General features: G+C 33.5%; 1 protein-coding gene across 3 annotated transcripts in view; it reads left to right on the top strand.

Annotated features, from left to right (window-relative positions):
• The first annotated feature begins 5,395 nt into the window (after nucleotides 1–5,395).
• Nucleotides 5,396–20,225, top strand: part of ninj2 (ninjurin 2) — a 27,444-nt gene continuing 12,614 nt past the window's right edge. For all 3 annotated transcript variants that reach the window (XM_051107029.1, XM_051107028.1, XM_051107027.1), the window contains exon 1: nucleotides 5,396–5,579. In XM_051107029.1, coding sequence (XP_050962986.1) covers nucleotides 5,547–5,579 — 33 coding nt within the window. In that variant the 5' untranslated portion in view covers nucleotides 5,396–5,546. The remainder of the gene's footprint in view (nucleotides 5,580–20,225) is intronic.

Genomic DNA, 20,225 nt, shown 5'->3' with positions numbered 1-20,225 from the left:
ACTCTCATTCTGACGGCACCCATTCACTGCAGAGGATCCATTGGTGAGCAAGCGATGTAATGCTCAATTTCCAAAATCCAAATCTGTTTTGATTATCTACATGTTGGATGGCCTGAGGGTGAGTACATTTTCAACAGATTTGCATTTTTGGGTGAGCTGTTTCTTGAAACAGTGTGAAAATTAGATTAGGGAAGTAACAAAATAAGAACCGAGAAAGAGGACGCATATTTTATGTTACTGTAGATACAAAAAGTCTTCAAGCTTTAAGTTTGCATGTAACATCATGTAGCGTCAGCACATCATTTTATCCACTAGGCGGTGGTAATGAGTGAATGAGAAAAAAACAAGCATTTCTTAGCACCCAACATATACATCATTTGCATTTGATTATTTATTATGACAAATATAATTTGCATATTTATAAACATTATGCTAGTCCCCTCACTCTGCATTACTGGCATATTGCATTTAGACTGGCCTTTAAGATAAATGCAGCCCTCCGGAATGTAAATATTTACTCTGAGATTGAAACAATGCACAAGCTAATCTAAATGAGTGTAAGGAGGGTTATCTTAAAGTCACCATGTCAAATGCCTGCTGGAAAGTTTAACATTCCATTGTAAAGAGCCACTGGATGTCCATGCATGCTAATCTTTCAACACTCTTGTATGCAAAGTCAGGTGACGTACAGTATATAATTTAGAAAATATGCAGACCCACTTCATTCAAATTCCAGCTCATGTACCAGGAAATAGTTCAGCTTGTGAAAACTTAAAAAAAAGTCCCAACTTTTTTTTTCACCTATAAGTATTCTGTGAAAAAAAAGAAGAAAAAATTCCACTGCATATGCAGATATACATTGCATAGATTGATCATAAGACACAAAAAAACATTTGACGTAAAACAATAAAGCGTTGTATTTTAGCCATATTTTGTTGACAAATGACCTGCCAAATATCAGTGTTTTTGTTCTTCTAAAGGCAAGTCCTGTTTGATGGTATAGAGCGGAGGGTACACAATGTACAGCACCCACACCAGAGTTCAGAGGCTGGGTGGAGTCTATCTATTGTCTTTACATATATATACATATAAACAAACCCGCTAAAAGCTGTTTTGTTGATTAACAAAAGGGAAATGTCTTAAATTTGGTTTTGGGGTCAGTAAGCTTTTTGTTTTGAAAGAAATGAACACTTCATCAAGGATGCATAAAATTGATCAAAAGTGACACACTTACACAGTTACAAAAGATTTCAAATAAATGCTGAAAAAATGCATCACCATTTCCACAAAAATATTAAGCAACTGTTGTTTTTTTGAGCACCAAATCATCATATGAGAATGATTTTTTGATCATGTGACTCCGAAGAGTAGAATAATGGCTGCTGAAATTCAGAGATATAAATTATGTTTTAAAAATATATTTAAAAAAACAACTTGTAATAATATTTCATAATACTGCATTTTTACTGCAATTTATATAAAATAAATGCAGCCTTGGTGTGCGTGCACAGCACATTAGCTCACACACGGACAAAGTACGGCAATGTATTGGCCGCTTGGACCAGATTCCAACATGGATAGAAGTTAATTTTAATTCAGTCTATTTTAAACCTCAGAGTGGTCATCTGCTCTGGCTCAATGTTTGAGGTTACATGCAGAGATGTTTTGGGCACTCGCGGTGCACAAAGAACCACAAATGCCACGTGTTCAACACTATTGCAGCTGCGATGGCACTCAGCCCATGGTCTGTGTCAGTGACTGTAGTTGTTAATGCCTCATTGTGTATTTTAGGAGAGTAGCAAGTGAGTGACCAGCACGCACTGTCACTAAGAGAGCAAACATGCTGCTGCTGAGTTCCTAAAAGCTGAAAGGAATAGTTCACCCAAAAATGAAAATGCTGAAAATGTGCTCACCCTCAGGCCATCTAAGATGTAGATGAACTTGTTTCTTTTTATCAGAACAGGTTTGGAGAAACTTAGCGTTGCCACTTGCTCACCAGTGGATCCTCTGCAGTGAATGGGTGCTGTCAGAATGACAGTCCAAACAGGTAATAAAAGCATCTCAATAATCCACAAGCAATCCACAAAAGTCCAGCCCATCAGTTAATGTCTTGTGAAGTGAAAATTTGCATGTTTGTAAGTAACAAATCCATCATCAAGACGTGTTTAACTTTAAACCACTGCTTCTGGCTAAAATTTAAGAGTCTTCTATTCATAATACTGCTTTCTCCAGTGAAAAAATTCAGACTAATCTGAATCAGGAGAGAAATATGCACAGATCAAGCAGTGTTTACAAGGAAAAACAGTCCAAAACAGTTCAAGGGAAGCATTATTATGGATTATAGACTGGTATTTAGGCCAGAAACAACAGTTTAAACCCACTTAAATTTGGATTTATTTATTACAAACACACAGCTTTTCACTTCAGAAGACGTTAACTTAAAATAATTTGTTACCTGGCTGCCTTTAAAATTTTAAGTTTAGTCAACTTGAAATGTTAAGTTGTACTAAGTGACAACTTATATATTTGAGTTGATTCAACTTAAAATGTTAAGGCAGCTGGGTAACAAGCCCAGCTTTTAAGGTTAACAACCAAATTTTTAGTTTAGTCAACTCAAATATCTAAGTTGTGACTTAGTAAAATTTTACATTTCAAGTTGACTAAACTAAATTTGAGTTGACTGAACTTAAAATTTTTAAGGCATCAGGGTAACAAATTATTTTAAGTTGACTCAAATTCTGTTTTTTTTTTTTTTTTTTTTTTTTTTTTTTTTTTACAGTCTGGTGTGGATTACTTGTGGATGTGATGTTTTTATTAGCTGTTTGGACTCTCATTCTGACGGCACCCATTCACTGCATATGATCCATTGTTGAGCCAGTGATGCTAAATTTCTACAAATCTATTATGTCTTTAAGAAAATTTCATTTTTGGGCAAACTATTAAAGCTCTGAATGATGGCACTGTTGAGTGAACCTTCATTTCAGAGGGCAAAAATGTCTCTACATCAATCTATCACCTTCTCTCAAGACATTTTCTTTTTTAGCCCCTCCTTGCTCTTTTTTTTTCTTAGTGAGGCCCAGAACCTCAGCAAACATGGGCATGTTTAACATACCTGCATCGGGGCAGTGGAGTTGAAAGAGGCCTCTGTCAACCCACACCCTTAATGGAGGCTGTTCTTCAGCTCTAGGCCTTTACCCTTTAGATATATCAGCTTCGTTTGATGCTTTTCTTTAGCCGATCCTCTCTGTGTCTGTAATTACAGCAATTATTATTCTCCCTTGTGACTTTGTGAGTCAAATCACTATTGTGACTGCATAATGGGACGTTGTGTGCTTCGCTCGGATAATTGCTAACAAGAAAACAAGCAGGTCACTGCTGCACTGGATGAAAATATCCATTTCATGCTTTAATACCGGACACGCTTTATCCAAATGCTCGCTGTTATCTAATATGTGGGAGCATCCCAAGGCCACATTGTCGGAAGAAACCACACCACCACTGCTGCAAATGTGTAATGTGTGTCAGACCGATGGCTTGAAATGCAATATGCATAATATTGTGTTTTATCACAATATGTGGTCACACCTAAATGTCTGCAGCATTACGACACTGTAGTTTAGTAGTTTAGGTTTACTGAGTCAAACTTCGGTCTTTGTGGAGAGCCAGTCCCACCCTCCTGTGCTATAAATGTTAAGGACATATGAAAGAAAAATGATTCTAAACTCTCTGATAGCCAAAAGTAGCTATCCAAGACCTAGATGAGACTTCCTTACAAAAACACACATTTATTTCCAATCTGGGTTGAGTATTATGTGCTTATTTCTTGAAGTAACAGTTCACCAAGAAATTGCTCACTCTCATGTTGTTCCAAACTCATATGATGAATTATATAATGAAACTGAATGAGTACTGGGGATTTTAGGCCTCAAAATTATATATTAATATTCCAAGTTTTTGTGAAGAACAAGCTGAAATTTAAGTCACTGTTCACAAAAAAAAACCCCTTGACATCCACCTTCGACATCCTTGATGTGTTCATGAGAGAAGCAGCAGTGATTGATTCATGAATAAATCATTCTTTCAATCTTCATTTTGTTTTTCTTAAAGGGACAGTTCACCCAAAAATGAAAAATCTGTTATTTACCCATAATTCATTACAAACTTGTATGATTTTCTTGCTTCAGCGGAACACAAAAGGCATTGTGAGAAAAATTAGTGAATGTTGATAAGTTCATATTCCTAAATAAATTTTAATACACTACCATTCAAAAGTTTGGCATCAGTAAGATTTAAAAAAAAAAAATAATTATAAAGCAGCAGTGTTCGATTAATGAACGAATCATTCTTTTGAATCAGATTTTGAATCTTTTCACTGAATCAGTTGAGTAAGTTCGCAAAAACAGTCTAATTGATTTAGAAATTAGACCGGTCAAATTCATGTTCAACTGGTCCAATATCCAATTCATAAACAATTTTTAAAATCTTTAGAATGAATTGGTTGATTCAGTAGAATTTAGACTCAATGATCCGGCCTCACTTGAATTTTGGTTTGTTTGTCACACGAAGCCATCAAATAGCTTCAGACGACTTATATAACAATGAAGCACACAAATTATATGAATTTTTATGTTTTAATGATACTTTGTTGCTTTTGTGTCCTTTTTAAGACTTAGTCATGTCATACTGGTTTGGAATGACATAAGGGTGAGTAAATCATGACATAACTTTTATTTTTGGATGAACTATCCCCTTAAAACCAAAGTGTGTCATTTCTACATAGCTAATTATAAAAATAACAGCTATTTCCAACACATTTTTTAAAAACTGTCCGCCTTTGTCTAGCCAACCAGGCATTTCTACCTCAAACTTAAGCCATGGGTTGAGCCAGAAGTTGACCGCTCAAACAAATAGAGTAATATTGAAATAGCCAGTGTTTACACTTTTCAAAAAATCGGTCTATAGTACAAATGACTTACTTGAAGTAGTCTTAATATAGCAGGAGGAGGTTAACTCTGAAAACATTAGACAAATCATTGAAGTTATCGCTGTTTGCCTGTGTTCCCAATTCAGTCTTTTTGTGTGCTTTATATTAAACCGCCGACCACATATTGGCCACATGTTTATAAAAATACCAAAGAGTTGCATTTTAAGTGTTGGGTGAGTGAATGAGCTGTGAATGTAGCCTTTGAGTCTAATTATACAGCCTGGGCACTTGAACAAGAAGCAGACAAAATCTAGTCTTTCTTCTCTTTGCAGACTGTGATTGCATTGGATATAGTGTATTTGACTGGTTTACTGTTTACAAAGGAGCGCTCAGTTTTGTTGTGACCCAGTCCAGTGGGTTGGAGTGGGCTGGAAGTAAAAAAAAAAAAGAAAAGAATGAATAACACGCTTGTTTGTCTGGACGGCTGTCCTTGCTGTGTGTGCTATGAATTTCTTCAAAAGCTTCTTCTAACTTGCACTTTCTCTTTCTGAGGAACTCCAGAACTCAGAGCGTATCTCGACACTGATTCAGCCGACCAGCGCCAGTTATCCGGGACTCAGCCATGCCAGCAGCAAGAGGACGTACGGATGCACAGGTACGCTGAGACGGCTAGAAGCCCTTGGTATTTCATTAGGGGCTGCGACACGGCATTCCTTATTTTCTTTCCCTCGCTCGCTGTCCTGCTCTGTCCTCACATCAGGGTGCAGAATGTCCTGTGTATTTAGAGGAAGGTGATCATGTAGTTCTCTCTCTTCTAAAGCTGAGCATTGCTCAAAGAATCCATCAAATATCAATTAGTGATAGACTGCAAAGACCGGCTGAACCTTTAATGTACCTGAAGATCAACACAACAGCCACTTACCAGACTATTACTGGAGTCAGGAGGATTGTTGCAACCCTCTGATAGGCATGGCTTCTCAGGGAGAGAACAACACCGGAAAAGCTGGGAATTGAATATATGTTCAGTAAAAATTTGTCTTTTGATTTTTAGATGGCGCGTAATCTCAAATGACTGAGATCAAATAATTTCTTTTTAAGAGGTTTTAAACCAAAATTATTCTGATTTAGGAATAAAATACAGTTTGGAGCTTACAAGTGCTCATTTGGTTTTTCTTAAAGGGACAGTTCACCCAAAAATGAAAAATCTGTCATCTGTATTTTACTTACCCATAAATTATTACAAACTTGTATGACTTTCTTTTTCTGTGGAACACAAAAGATGTTGTGAGAAAAAAAAAAAAAAAAACTAGTGAATGTCGACGCGTTCATATTCTTAAATAAAACTGGGGTCAGTACGATTTTTTTTTGGAAATTAAGAAGTATCTTATGTGCACCAAGACTGCATTTATTGGATGAAAAGTACGGTTTAAAACGCAATCATGATATTTTTAGATGGCTCATAATCTCAGATGACTGAAACAAATGATTCTGAATAATTTCTTTTAGGATTTTACAAGGTTTTAGACTTATTAACTTTTAATTAAGGATAAAATACAGTTTGGAGTTTACAGGTGCTAATTTAGTTTTTCTTAAAGGGACAGTTCACCCAAAAATGAAAAAAACTGGGGTCAGTAAGATTTTTTTTTTTTAAATTAAGAAGTATCTTATGTGCATCAAGGCTGCATTTATTGGATGAAAAGTACATTTTAAAACACAATCATGACATTTTTAGATGGCTCAAAATCTCAATAAGATTTAAAAAAATAATAATAATATTAATAAGTATCTAATGCTGACCAAAGCTGCATCTATTGGATGAAAAACACAGTTAAAACTGTACTATTTGGGAATATTATTACAATTTAAAATAATTATTTTCTATTTTGATATATTTTAAAATATAATTCCTGGGATGCAAAGCTGAATTTTCAGCAACCATTACTCTAGTATTCAGTGTCACATGATCCTTCAGAAATCATTGTAACATGCAGATTTGGTGCTTAAAGACGTTATTATTATTACTTTAAAAACGGTTGTGCTGCTTCATATTTTTCTGGAAACTGTGATACATTTTTACACTTTTTTTGGTGAATGTACAGTTCAGAAGAACAGAATTTTATAATTTAGAATTATTTAACAATTGTAGCATTATAAATGTCTTAAACATCACTTTTGCTCAATTTAATGCATTCTTGCTGAATGAAAGTATTAATTTCTTAAAAAAAAAAAAAAAAAAAAAACGGATCCAACTTTTGAACAATATAGTATATTCTTTTGCGTTCTGCAGTGAACTTTCCCTCTTAGCTTTTATTCAATGACTTTTTCCAGATGTACTTCTATTATTAGTGGTATATATTAAATTCCACTTCCTAGGGACAAATTCCTGCAGGATTTGTTTGTCACAGGACTATCCTTGCCCTTCACATAGCTCGCATCCATCTTCCAAATATCAGTAAATGTCCAAATGTCATATCTGCTGACTTGTTAATTTTTTAACGACATTATATTATTAACTTTAATAACCCTTGGCCAGAGCAGCAAAGACGGAAATTAGTTATGAAACTAAAGGTCTCAGCCCGGTCACTTGCAGAAGAGCGACACACCATCATGTGTCCGAGATGCACAGCCCGCCGGGTCTCCAAACTAATCCACAGTCCTGACAGTGAGTTTAGGATCCCATTTCCTCAGGATTACACAGCGCTCACAGGCAGGGCAGTTGGAGTACTATGTGATATTACAAAGCACACTGACCCCTGTGAAAATGATTGCCAGATAATGTGCTGATTAAAAGAGGGGCCATGGGGGTTCAACAGATGTAAAAGGTCATCTGACCTCGGATATGTGCATTACTGGCATGAGATAAAAGATATTACTCAGTTTTACCCTAGGGGTGAAAATAAACCCTGTCACTTACTGTACATAAAAGTAAAATTTAAATTTAGATCTAACTTTAGACTGTTTTTCTTTGCCATTAAAGTCAAAAGTTTACATACACCATGCAGAATCTGCAAAGTGTTAATTGTTTTCCCAAAATAAAAGGGATCATACATAATGCATGAAGGAAAACACAATGCATTACAAGCGGGGGGATGAAATTTTTTTGAATTTGAAGATCAAGGCGAATTTAACTTATTTTGTCTTCTGGGAAACATGTACGTATCTTCTGTAGCTTCTGAAGAGCAGTACTAAATGAAGAAATATGATATTTAGGCAAAATAAGAAAAATGTACACACCTTCATTCTGTTCAAAAGTTTTCACCCCCCAGCTCTTAATGCATCATTTTTCCTTCTGGAGCATCAGTGAGTGTTTGAACCTTCTGTAATAGATACATATGAGTCCCTCAGTTGTCCTCAGTGTGAAAAGATGGATCTCAAAATCATACAGTTATTGTTGGAAAGGGTTCAAATAAAAAAAAAAAAAAAAAAAAAAAAAAAAAAAAAAAAAAGAATTTGTGGGGACCTGAAGGATTTTTCTGAAGAACAGCAAGCAGTTTAACTGTTTTGGACAAACAAGAGACTCCTGAACAACTATCAGTAACCGAAAAAACAAAAAAAACAAAAAGACACAGCTGTGGATCATTCAGTTAACAACACAGCATTAAGAATCAAATGTATGTAAACTTTTGAACGGTGTCTTTTTTATAAATTCAACTATTATTTTCTCTTATTGACCCTATGTAAACATCTTTCATGTGAAGTATTTTATTCAGGTCAGTATTTAATAAAAAATTACATGTATTTTGTATGATCCCTCTTATTTTGATCAAATAATTAACATTTTGCAGATTCTCCAAGGTGTATGTAAACTTTTGACTTATATATTTACCACTGAAACATTTGGAGTGTCTTTGTGAAGTACAAGATTATGACTGGCATTTCTGGGAATTGGCTACTACTCTTTGACCTGATGGCACCTTGGTGCCACTTCATCCAGGCTCTATAGTGGGCAGTAGCACCTGATCTGGCATCTCCCACACTAGTGTCACACAAGGCAACACAGCCATGTGTTGAATGCATTTCTTTCAACTTTGTGTCATTTTCCCTTGCTTTTTGCTTCCTTCATGACTGGGAGTGTCTGAGAAGGGTGCATGTGGAATTCATACTGAATTTCCGTGGAAACCCAAGCAACGTATAGATCTGTCTGGCCTGCAGGCCTGGATCATGTCCCATGATGCACTGCTGCCGTTGCAGTAACAATAGCAGCTAATACTCTAATGCACCCAGGAATGCTGGAGGATATAAATATTTCCAGATGTGGGATGAAACACACATTAGACTGTCATGTATGAAGGGGGCCTGTAAATATTTAAGTGCACTGACACGATGAGACATAAATGTGAATTTCTGTGAATTTTGCAGCAACTTTAATATGTAATTTGGTGATTTAAAGAGAAAGTTCTGTGATTAATTATTCACCCTCATGTCGTTCCGAACCCGTAAGACCTTCGTTCATCTTTGGAACACAAATTAAGATACTTTTGATGAAATCTGAGAGCTTTCTGACCCTGCATAGACATGCATCACGGTACTCTTGTGAACGCACGTCGAAGACTGACACAGAAGACAAGAAATTGTTAAACAAAGTCTGTATTTTTGTTTTCTTTGCGTGCAAAAAGTATTCTCGTAGCTTCATAATATTATGGTTGAACCACTGATGTCACATGGACTATTTTAACAATGTTCTTACTACCTTTTATGGGCCTTGAATGTGTCAGTTGGGTCAGAAAGCTCTTAGATGTCATCAAAAATATCTTAATTTGTGTTTCGAAGATGAACGAAGGTCTTACAGGTTTGGAACAACATGAGGGTGAGTAATTAACGACAGAATTTTCATTTTTGGGTGAACTATCCCTTTAAAAAATGAGGGCAGATAAGAGTGATGGAGTCATAAGGTTTACACTGAAGGTCAAACATGTGTTATGTAAGTGCATTAAACAGGGTTATTGGTAATTAGGTTTGTTTGCTATAATAATAACTCAGTGTTTAATGTTTAACTCTCCTCCTCTGGTTACAGTCATCTGTCGGCTGGATGTTTGGTCACTGTGGTGACAGTTGGATGTGGATGACTATAGTTTCTGTGTAGATGAACACAAAATCCCCATTGTTTTTATGAAGACTTATAGTAGGAGAAATAATAGGAGAAATGATGGGTTTTCCCCATTCAATTTCAAGTTTTCCAAAAAAGGCTTGTTAAATAATATCTTGAAATAATACTTTACTGTATATTATGACAAGCACAGTGGATCCTGCATTAAAGTAAGTAATAGTTTGTGAATAATCCCATTCCCAGTCATAAAATGGGCCGCCCATGCAAGCTCTCATGTGTCATTTGTGTCTGGACATGGTTAAACCCATCCATTCTAGGACATTTACTCACAAAAATGGGTTTGTACACCATAAAAAAATGATTGTAATTTTAACAGCAAAAGACAAAAAATGCTACAATCAAAACATTTAATTTGTTAACGGTAAGTACTATATATAATGAAAAACTGTAAAACAAAGAGTTCATTTCAAGTCTTTTTGCATTTTTTTTTTCAGTTTTGGGAAGTGAAAAAGGACAAGTCATCTTATAATACAGTGGAAAAACTGCAAATTGACTTTGCCAGAAATCCCTGTGTGATACTTCACAGTTGATTTGTATTTATTTATTTGTTTATCTCCTGTAAACTTAAGTTAAATCCATAAACCTAAAAATGTTGCTAGCTTTTTTTTTTTTTTTTTTTTTTTTTTGTACATTATATGTTTGAAAAGTGGAGTAGCTGTGCTATCAAGCCGCTTATTTTCTTCGGTGCATGAATAAAAATATATAAATTTGCTTTTGGAGTAAGGAACATTTTGAGTTACCACCCCATTGTGTAACACACATTACTGCTGTTATGCTTATAAATTCTTGTCTAGTAGCATGCTTGCTTTTTAAAATTAGGGAGAAGGAAGGATGAAACTGGTCAAATATTTACACATTAATGCATTTGAGATAGTGTAGTTGCCTTTTGGTGTGATTGACACTACTGTTATGCATATACAAAGCATACATTACACTTTAGAATAAATGTTGTCATATATCTGTATGATTTCTGACCCTGGAACACAAACCAGTCATAAGGGTCAATTTTTAGAAATAATTGAGAAATAAATGCTGAATAAACAAGCTTTCCATTGATGTATGGTTTGTTAGGATAGGACAATATTTGGACAAAATACAACTGTTTGAAAATCTGGAATCTGAGCGTGCAAAAATTATATATATTTACGGTAGGAAATTTGCCAAATATCTTCATGGAACGATCTTTGCTTAATATCCTAATGATTTTTGGCATAAAAGAAAAATCAATAATTTTGATCCATACAATGTATTTTTGGCTATTGCTACAAATATACCCATGCTACTTAAGACTGGTTTTGTGGTCCAGGGTCACATTTGTATGGCATCCTGGAAGCAGTTTTGTGTATCTTATTTTGATACTCTGTCAAATAATGCAAGCTAAGAGTTTTCTCACCGCTCAGTCTTTGTCATTCACATCTTTTCCCAAGAGCTTCCCTCTGTCAAGTGAGCCAGTACCACTGGAATCCAACCAGCCCCTTGTTGACTGACATGTTTAACCGAGTCAGAAGTTTTCACATATTTCATCTTAAAAACACCAGCAGTAGTGGGAATTTTTTGGTGTATGTCAGTAAGCTGATGTATATGCAGTATATGTTGGCACTGTGACCCAACAGGTCACGATGTGCTCTGGATTCAATGCCGATGGGGTCTTCAGAGGTCAGAGCTATCAGAATGAGATATGTGCATATCCCCTCACCTGTGGGACGGGGGGAATGGGGCCCCTTTCGCAGGGGCCTCCCGGAGAGATCTCACAGAGGCAACATGTTGCACCGACTCGTGAACACTCTGCAGACACGATAAGCTCTTTGATAGAATGGTTAAAAAGTAACAACTGAAAGAAAATTGAAACTGGCAGAGTTCTGCTGTTGCCGTGTCCCCCGAGAATGTTTGTTTAAAGTTACTGACTGACACTACAGACATATATGAGTGAATAATGTCTAACCGGAGCTTGCGATAGTGTCACGTCTGTGATAAAACACTTTGATCTTTTTGATTTAGTGTCCCAGTGACAATACGATAATTGCTTTGTGGGTTTGACGTGATACATAATTCAGCAGATCAAATATGTGTTATGAAGTGACCTTTAAACATGTTTTATACTAGTGTGGACACAACCACCCTACAGTGATAAAAAATCCATTTAATCCTTTTTTTAAGCCTCAAAAAACCTAAACAGTCTCAATTATCAAGCAGTTTTGATTTTCTGAGCAGTATGATGTCATACTGCTCAAGCCCCGCCCACACCTGCTGATGGACTGCCCCTTATTTGCTTATTTGATGGTAACGCACCACCGAATAAAAACGGAAGGGAGTGGGGTAAGCAGTAGCTCTTTAGCATTTAAAGAGACATGCACTGAAACGGTTCGCTGTGAATAAAAATCCATTTAATCCTTTTTTAATCCTCAAAAAACCTAAACAGTCTCAATTAACAGGCATGTTTGATTTCCTGAGCAGTATGATGTCATACTGCTCAAGCCCTGCCCACACCTGCTGATGGACTGCCCCATATTTGCATATCTCCTCCCTCAGCCAGTTGGATTAATTTTCTCTTAACACTGAGGACGCAGTGGATTAGTTTTGTTTTTGATGGAAACGTGCTATCGAATACACAAAAAACAGAAGGGGGTGGGGTAAGCAGTAGCTCATTAGCATATAAAGAGACATGCACCGAAATAGTTTGCTGTGAATAAAAATCCATTTAATCCTTTTTTAATCCTCAGAAAACCGAAACAGTCTCAGTTAACAGGTGTTTTGATTTCCTGAGCAGTATGATGTCATAGTGCTCAAGCCCCGCCCACACCTGCTGATGGACTGCCCCGTATTTGCATATCCCCTCCCTCAGCCAGTTGGATTAATTTTCTCCCAACACTGAGGATGCAGTGGATTAGTTTTGGTTTTGATGGTAATGCACCACCGAATACACAAAAAACGGAAGGGGGCGGGGTGAGCAGTAGCTCATTAACATTTAAAGAGACATGCACCGAAATGACTCGCTGTGAACACAGCTGTTTTTGAAGGTAAAAACAGTGTTGTTTTACATGACCATTGAGGGATTTTATTCAATGTATGTTGCAACCATTTCATGAAGATTCTACTTGTGGAAAATAGGCATCTGATGTCTTCTTTAAGTGTCCAAATAATTTTGCGTCCACTAGATCTCATGACATCAGCAGTCACACTTTGTTCCATTTGTTTTCCTACAGTAGGCATGTGTAGCTGTTGTCTTTCAGGCTTCACTGGTGTAGGACACACACATGGCACTGCTGGCTGAGTGTTTGAACATGGCTTGTCACTGACAGCATGATTGATCGTTCATGGGTCAGCTGTCAGTTTAAGTTACTTTATCCAGTCACATCTGTCTGCTTTTCTTCCTTGACAGCATTTCTCGGAGAGAAGGAGGGAAGGAAATTCAGTTTTTTAGTGGGCCGAAACAGCGGGCGCTTCTCAATGAAAGGCAGGAAAGCCCTGGAGAAAAGTCTCATGCTGAGATGTCACATGTGAAAGCAAAACATGTGGGGCTTCTGGGGTCATGCCTTCTGCTTCCAAATTAGATTCTTTGGGAATCATGTGTGCCCCCCCCTTACATGAAGGATTTTCTGCAGAAACATCACGTTGTCTTCTAAGATACCCTGAGTTCTGAGGAAGCATTGCATGTGTCGTTCACAGAGAAGACAATCCCAGAATGCATTGTGACGCAAAATTTTGTGAAAAAATTTGTTCAAGATGTCAGATGCTTTGAGAGAAATATAGACACTGTAATATTGTAATATAGAGACAAATATATGAACTAATATAGCATAAATCTATATAGCTGTATATATATATATATATGTGTGTGTGTGTGTGTGTGTGTATATATACATAAACATGCACATATATATAGAAAGTTTGCTTAAAAATATTCATTTTTCATAAACAAAAAAGATGTACTTATATAATATGCATTTTCAATCAGCAAAATTATTTTTTCATAGTTTCGTAGTTTTCTGTATTATTTTTATAGAAATTAAATTTTCTTAAAAATAGACATTTGTACTTGACAAAATGCTAAGAAGTACTAAAAAAATATATAATATATATATATAATTAACTAATAATAATTAATACATATAATTAATATATAATTACATATATATAATAATAATATAATATCTATGGACTTATTTATCAATAATATTTAATACGTTTTATTAATATTAAATATGTTTTTTGTAGAAATTAATTTTGATTAAAAATACACATTTGTAATTGAGAAAAATTTTAAGAAATACTTGTGTAAAAGTGTATATCATATATATACAGTAGTCAACATTGTCCTAAAACTAAAACAATGTATGCTTAAAAATATACATTTTTAATTAACCAAATTAATTTTTTCATAGAAATTTTATTTTTGTAGAAATAAAATTTGTTTAAAAATACACATTTGGAATGTAGTGTGTAAAAAAATGGTAAGAAACAACTAAAAAAGTATATCATATATATATATATATATACACACACACACACATACACACAAAAATACATGTAAAAATTGCTTAAAAATACACATTTGAAATGTAATGTGTAAAAAATGGTAGGAAGCACTTAAAAAAGTATATCAATATACACACACATATAAAAGTATGTATATATATATATATATATATATATATATATACACACACACACTCCATATACTACATATGCTTTATATATGTCTGTCATTCATGATATATATATATATATATATATATATATATATATAAAGCATATGTTGTAGATTATATAACCATTTCCTGTTATATAACTTTCCCCTCTGGAACCGTCTTCCTACAGACTCTTAGGCCAATGTGTTTTCACTTTAAAACATGCTAGCCTATGCATTAACCTGTGTCCTTCAGCCACAAAGAGTAACTCATACTCTGGTATGAGAGGCATGTCTGTTAAAGATGCTGTTGGCCCGTTTCACACTAATATAATATGGGTGTGGATTTAATACCAGTCATCGGTTAGTCCCATACGACACCGGCAGCAACCCAGCAGCCTGTGCACCTAAAGAGTCCAGCTGCTTTAATGGTGCACTGATTGAAAGCAGCTTTACGTGTGCGTGTAAGGCACAGTGAGTCATTTGTGGGTTTTTAAAGCAACGAGAAAGGTGTGAAATCTTTTCATAGAGGATGTGTTGTGGTCAACAGGCAGCGCTTGGATAATTTGAGACTCTGGACCACAAAGCAATGCTTTGTAAACTAATTCAAGTGTGTTTTTATGCTACAACCTTGCATGTTACACCACCTTTTTTTGTGGTATCAAGAAACTAGATGTCATGACCTTGGGTTTCCATGCGCTTCGTCGGACTGAAGCGAATTTCCCAGGCGAATACACAAACAAATGTGAAACTCGGATGCTTATGTAATAAGAGCGGCCCATTGGAGGCTGTTCGGCATAGTCGGGATAGAGTTTGTCCTTGTTTGGCATTTGTCCATCCTGTTGTCAGTAGAGGAGATGCAAGCAGAGATGTTTGATGTATTCTGAGATTATTTATGTAGCCCGTTCGACTCGCACAGAGATTTTCCTGTCTCTTTGATTGATGTGCGCACGCAAATGCACAAAACATTTCTATTCTTTTTCACGTCTTTGAACTGTTTGTTTGCCACTCTGAATTTCTGTTTTGGACTTTCACAGAGGAATTGCTGCATTGTTGTATTTTCATAAACAGAATGTACTTTCCACGCCTGCTAACAATCACACTTTTGATATTTTAAAGACATACATGTGAAAAGGGCATTCATGGGTATTTAAAATTAACATGGCAAATTTGCAATATAAATTTTTTTTTGTAAATAATATATATTAATATTAATATTGTAAGTGCAACTGTATTTTTATTTTTATTTTATTTGCATTTTTAGAGAAAAATCAATATTTGCAATGTACTATATATAGGGTTTTTATAGTAAACTAAAATAACAACCATAAAAATACTGAAACAAAATTAATGTTAACTAACATAATTAAATTAAAATAAAATAATTTATAAATATATGGTATACAGCAGACATATTTTTTTAAGTATAGACATTGTCATTGAAAAAGACGAATAAAGATGACAAAAACACAATAAAATGACTAAAACAAACTAAAATTAAAGTGAAAACAGAACATATAAAAGTAAAATCTAATTTAAATGATTAAAAAACTTTAATAGTATATCAATAATACTTAAGTATATCAATAATACTTAAATAATATTGATGTATATGTATATATTTATAATGTATATACTGTATGTACGTGGCAAAATTATTTTAGAAATTAAAATAATAAAAACAATATCATTTTCTCTTCAATTTATATGCATATACACAATAAGAAATTATGTATTTAAAATTAATTTGGCAAATAATATCATGAAAAATGTAAAAAATAAAATAATAATAATAATAAATTTTAATAATTAAACTTTTTTCATTTTTAAACTAAATAGACAAATAAAAATGACAAAAACACAATAAAATGACTTTAACTAAAATTAAAGTGAAAACAGAACATAAAAGTAAAATCTAATTTAAAATAATAAAAACTATTATTTATATATATATATATAAAATAACAATAAATATTTACATTTTCTAATCTATCTATCTATATACATACACACACACACACAAACGATAACATACTATGTATTGAAAATGAATATGCCAAATGTTAAAATACAATATTTTTAATAATAATAATAATATTTTACTATTAATGTTGTGTGCAATATTATTATTATTATTATTTACTATTAATGTTGTGTGCTGTTTTCTTTTCTTTTTACTTTTTATTTTTACTTTATTTTAACTTTGTTTTCACATTTTTAAAGCAGCATCTGAAAACATGTAAAATAGCAATAATTTTGGTTTAATTTGAAACCAAATTTAATTTGAAGCCAAATTTTAATCTGAAAAGAAACAGTAACAAAAATAATAAAAAATATTGTGTATTTTTTTTACTTACACAATTTTACATGAAATACACAAAACATTAAAATAAATCTTTTTCACTTTCTTACAACACATAGATAAACTGTTTTACATGCATTATTTCCAAATGAATCAAGCAAAATCCCCAAATAAAAAATTATATATTTAATTAATATTTAAATGTAGTGAATCCATTAGATTTAAATAAACTGAATAAAGTAGCATACAATAAAATGTATTCATTAAAACAAAAGAGTAATTAAATATGTTTAAAAAATATTTACTTTAAATAATCCTTTTTTTAAATTTACATTAAAACGCTCAAATTAAGCTACCTAGTATATTCCCTTGTATTAAGCCGCAACACAACACAAGCTGTAATTGTATTTTTTTTTTTTTGTCATTTTTAAAGCAACATCTGAAACTAAAATGTCACTATAGTGAAACATCAATAAAAGGCCAAGCTCTGAGCAATACAGTTTTGCTCTGAGCTACTTATTCCCCTGCAGGACAAAGTTGGTACTGCACGAGCCCACAAACATCCCGGTGGAAGCATCTCAGACACTACACGGCCTTCAGAGCGGGGATGAGTCATCACAGCCACATAAATCTGAAGTCAGCGCGCCCGAGAGATTCTTCTCAGCACACACACATACACATGCAGATAATAAAACCTAATGCGTTTTTCAGCCACTCCAGCAGCAGTCATTTGACAAACTGGACGTTCCACTGTAATATGACACCGGCGCTTTGTGCCGCGGGCCACAACTCCCATGATGAGAAAGGCCTGTCTCCCTCTAGCTGACCAGCAGAGCAGGAATTTGCACTCGTGTTTCTAGAAGTTTGAACTGTATTCAGTAAGAGAGACATTCCAGCTCATGTGACTAAAGCTGACGGCCGTTTCGGTGCTTTCCAGAGCTGCAGCTGCCCAATCCAGGCCATTTAGATGCCCTGCCCTGCCCATACCAACAGTGCCCCGACCGCACCCGTCCGCACACACACATATTCACACGTCCTCTAACTTTAGAGCGTGTGACACAATTAAAGAGCACTGGTATAATCATACAGTAACGCCATGTATAAATCGGAGCGATTTCGAGGTCAGTCTGACAGAGCTAAATGCCTGCAGTATAATCATCTGTCATTTTCAATGCGCTATAAATTCCCTTGAAAATATCTGCTGCCCTCTTTTATGATTACAGGCCACTGGTGGTAATGAGAGAATGGTGGAAATTGTTCACAAGTGGGGAAAATGGGTTGGTCTCGCTGCAAATGTGCAATTTTATCTTATGGCTTGTTGCTAGGATGGGAATACAAATATGCATCGTTGGATTCGGTTAAAATCGAGCATAAAGGGAATATGGGTTTAACAGAGACATGTTAAATGTGTGGACGTGTTTGGGAACTACACTGGGGGCTACATTACCGCTCTAAACACAAAAAAAGTGGCTGGAAAAGGCGTAAATCAAATTTTTAAAAGGACAATGTATTTAATGATATATTTACATAGATTTAATTAATTGAAAATATAAGGTAAAGTACAATATATTGAATTTACAAAATAAAATTCATTAATTAAAATGTTTAAATAATTGAACTGTAAACTACTGTGCCAGAGTACAGCCAAAGTTTTTAAAATAAAATAAATAAAATAAAATAAAAATATTCAATCATTTAATATTGTAATTAATAAATTATATATACATATATAATATACACACAGTTTCAATGAAATGAAAGCTATATTATTTATATAAAAAATAAATTAATCAAATTATATTTTAATTTATATTTTTGTACATTAAAATTACATTTATATAAAATAACGTAATTAAAATGTTAAATAATAATATTATATTTACAAAATAAAATATATAAATGAAAACAATTAAATAATGGAAATTAAATTAAAACTACTTAAAATCTCTTCATAATATCTCTTTTATATTTCATGCCACTGTACAGCCAAGGTTTATAAAATTAATAATAAATTTTAACAAAATAAAGTAATTTAATTTTTAAATGTAATAAATATATATTTTTTAATATTGTAATTAACAAATGTAATATATATATATATATATATATATAATTTTAATTAAATAAGTTGTATTATTGAAAATGTAAATATTTTAATTTGTTATTGTACATTAAAATTACATTGTACATGTACTTATATGTCATTAAAGTGTTAAATAATAATGTTACATTTACAAAATAAAATTAAAGCAAATAAATAATGGAATTTTAAACTATTTTACATCTTTCTGTTATCTCTTTCACGTTTAAAAAAAAAGATATTTAAAGACTTCAATAAACTTACATGTAATTAAAAATGTTGAATAATAAATTAACCTAATTAATATATTTACTTTAAATAAACTTGGATTAAATAAATACAATTATAAATAAATGAAATAAATAAATAATTAAATAAACTTTTACATGAAATACACCCACAAAAAAAAAAAAAATAAATAAAATAAATATATTTTTCTTAGCTACAACTTTGTCTTACATTCATTTATTTCTAAACTAATACAACAAAATCCTAAAATAAATTAATAAAATTAATAAATTAATATATATTTAATATTTAAATGTAATGAAAACATTGAATAAATATAGATTTAAATATTTAATAAAGTTAAATTGATTAATTACAACAAAAGACTAATTGAAAATGTTAAATTAAATATTTACTTTAAATAAATTTATATTAAATTAAATAAAAATATACATTAAATACACTAAAATTATATCTCCATGTTCTAAGTGGCAACACAACACAAGCTGCAAAAAATAGGATAATATAATAGGATAAAAATATATTTAATTATATATTTAATTAAGTGAAACGAAATTACATTTTGAAAAATGTAATTAAATTATACTCCTTAGCATCTCTTTATTTCACTCTCCATGGCACGAAACACTGCCAAGCTTTGTGGGATGTTTCTGTGGGCACATTGAGTTTCCATCATGCCAGATTCTCGGTCTGCTCAAGTCCTGTTTGTCTGAGGTCATGTTTTCATAGGGAGGGACAATAGAGAGAGACGGAGCTCAGGGGAGATACAGAATAAACGAGGGAGGAATGAAACAGGGTGATAAGATGGTGCTGGAAAACTGAACTGACAAACACAGTCCTCCACCCTGAGCTCAGGAACCTGCTCCTCCATTTACACTTCTGTCTCCCCTTTTCTCTCTTTATTATTGTTTCCAGGACAGATAGGGACAGAGAGCC

The sequence above is a fragment of the Labeo rohita genome, chromosome 4 (assembly GCF_022985175.1).
Source record: "Labeo rohita strain BAU-BD-2019 chromosome 4, IGBB_LRoh.1.0, whole genome shotgun sequence".
Taxonomy (NCBI): domain Eukaryota; kingdom Metazoa; phylum Chordata; class Actinopteri; order Cypriniformes; family Cyprinidae; genus Labeo; species Labeo rohita.
This window is presented reverse-complemented; position numbering and strand designations above follow the sequence as displayed.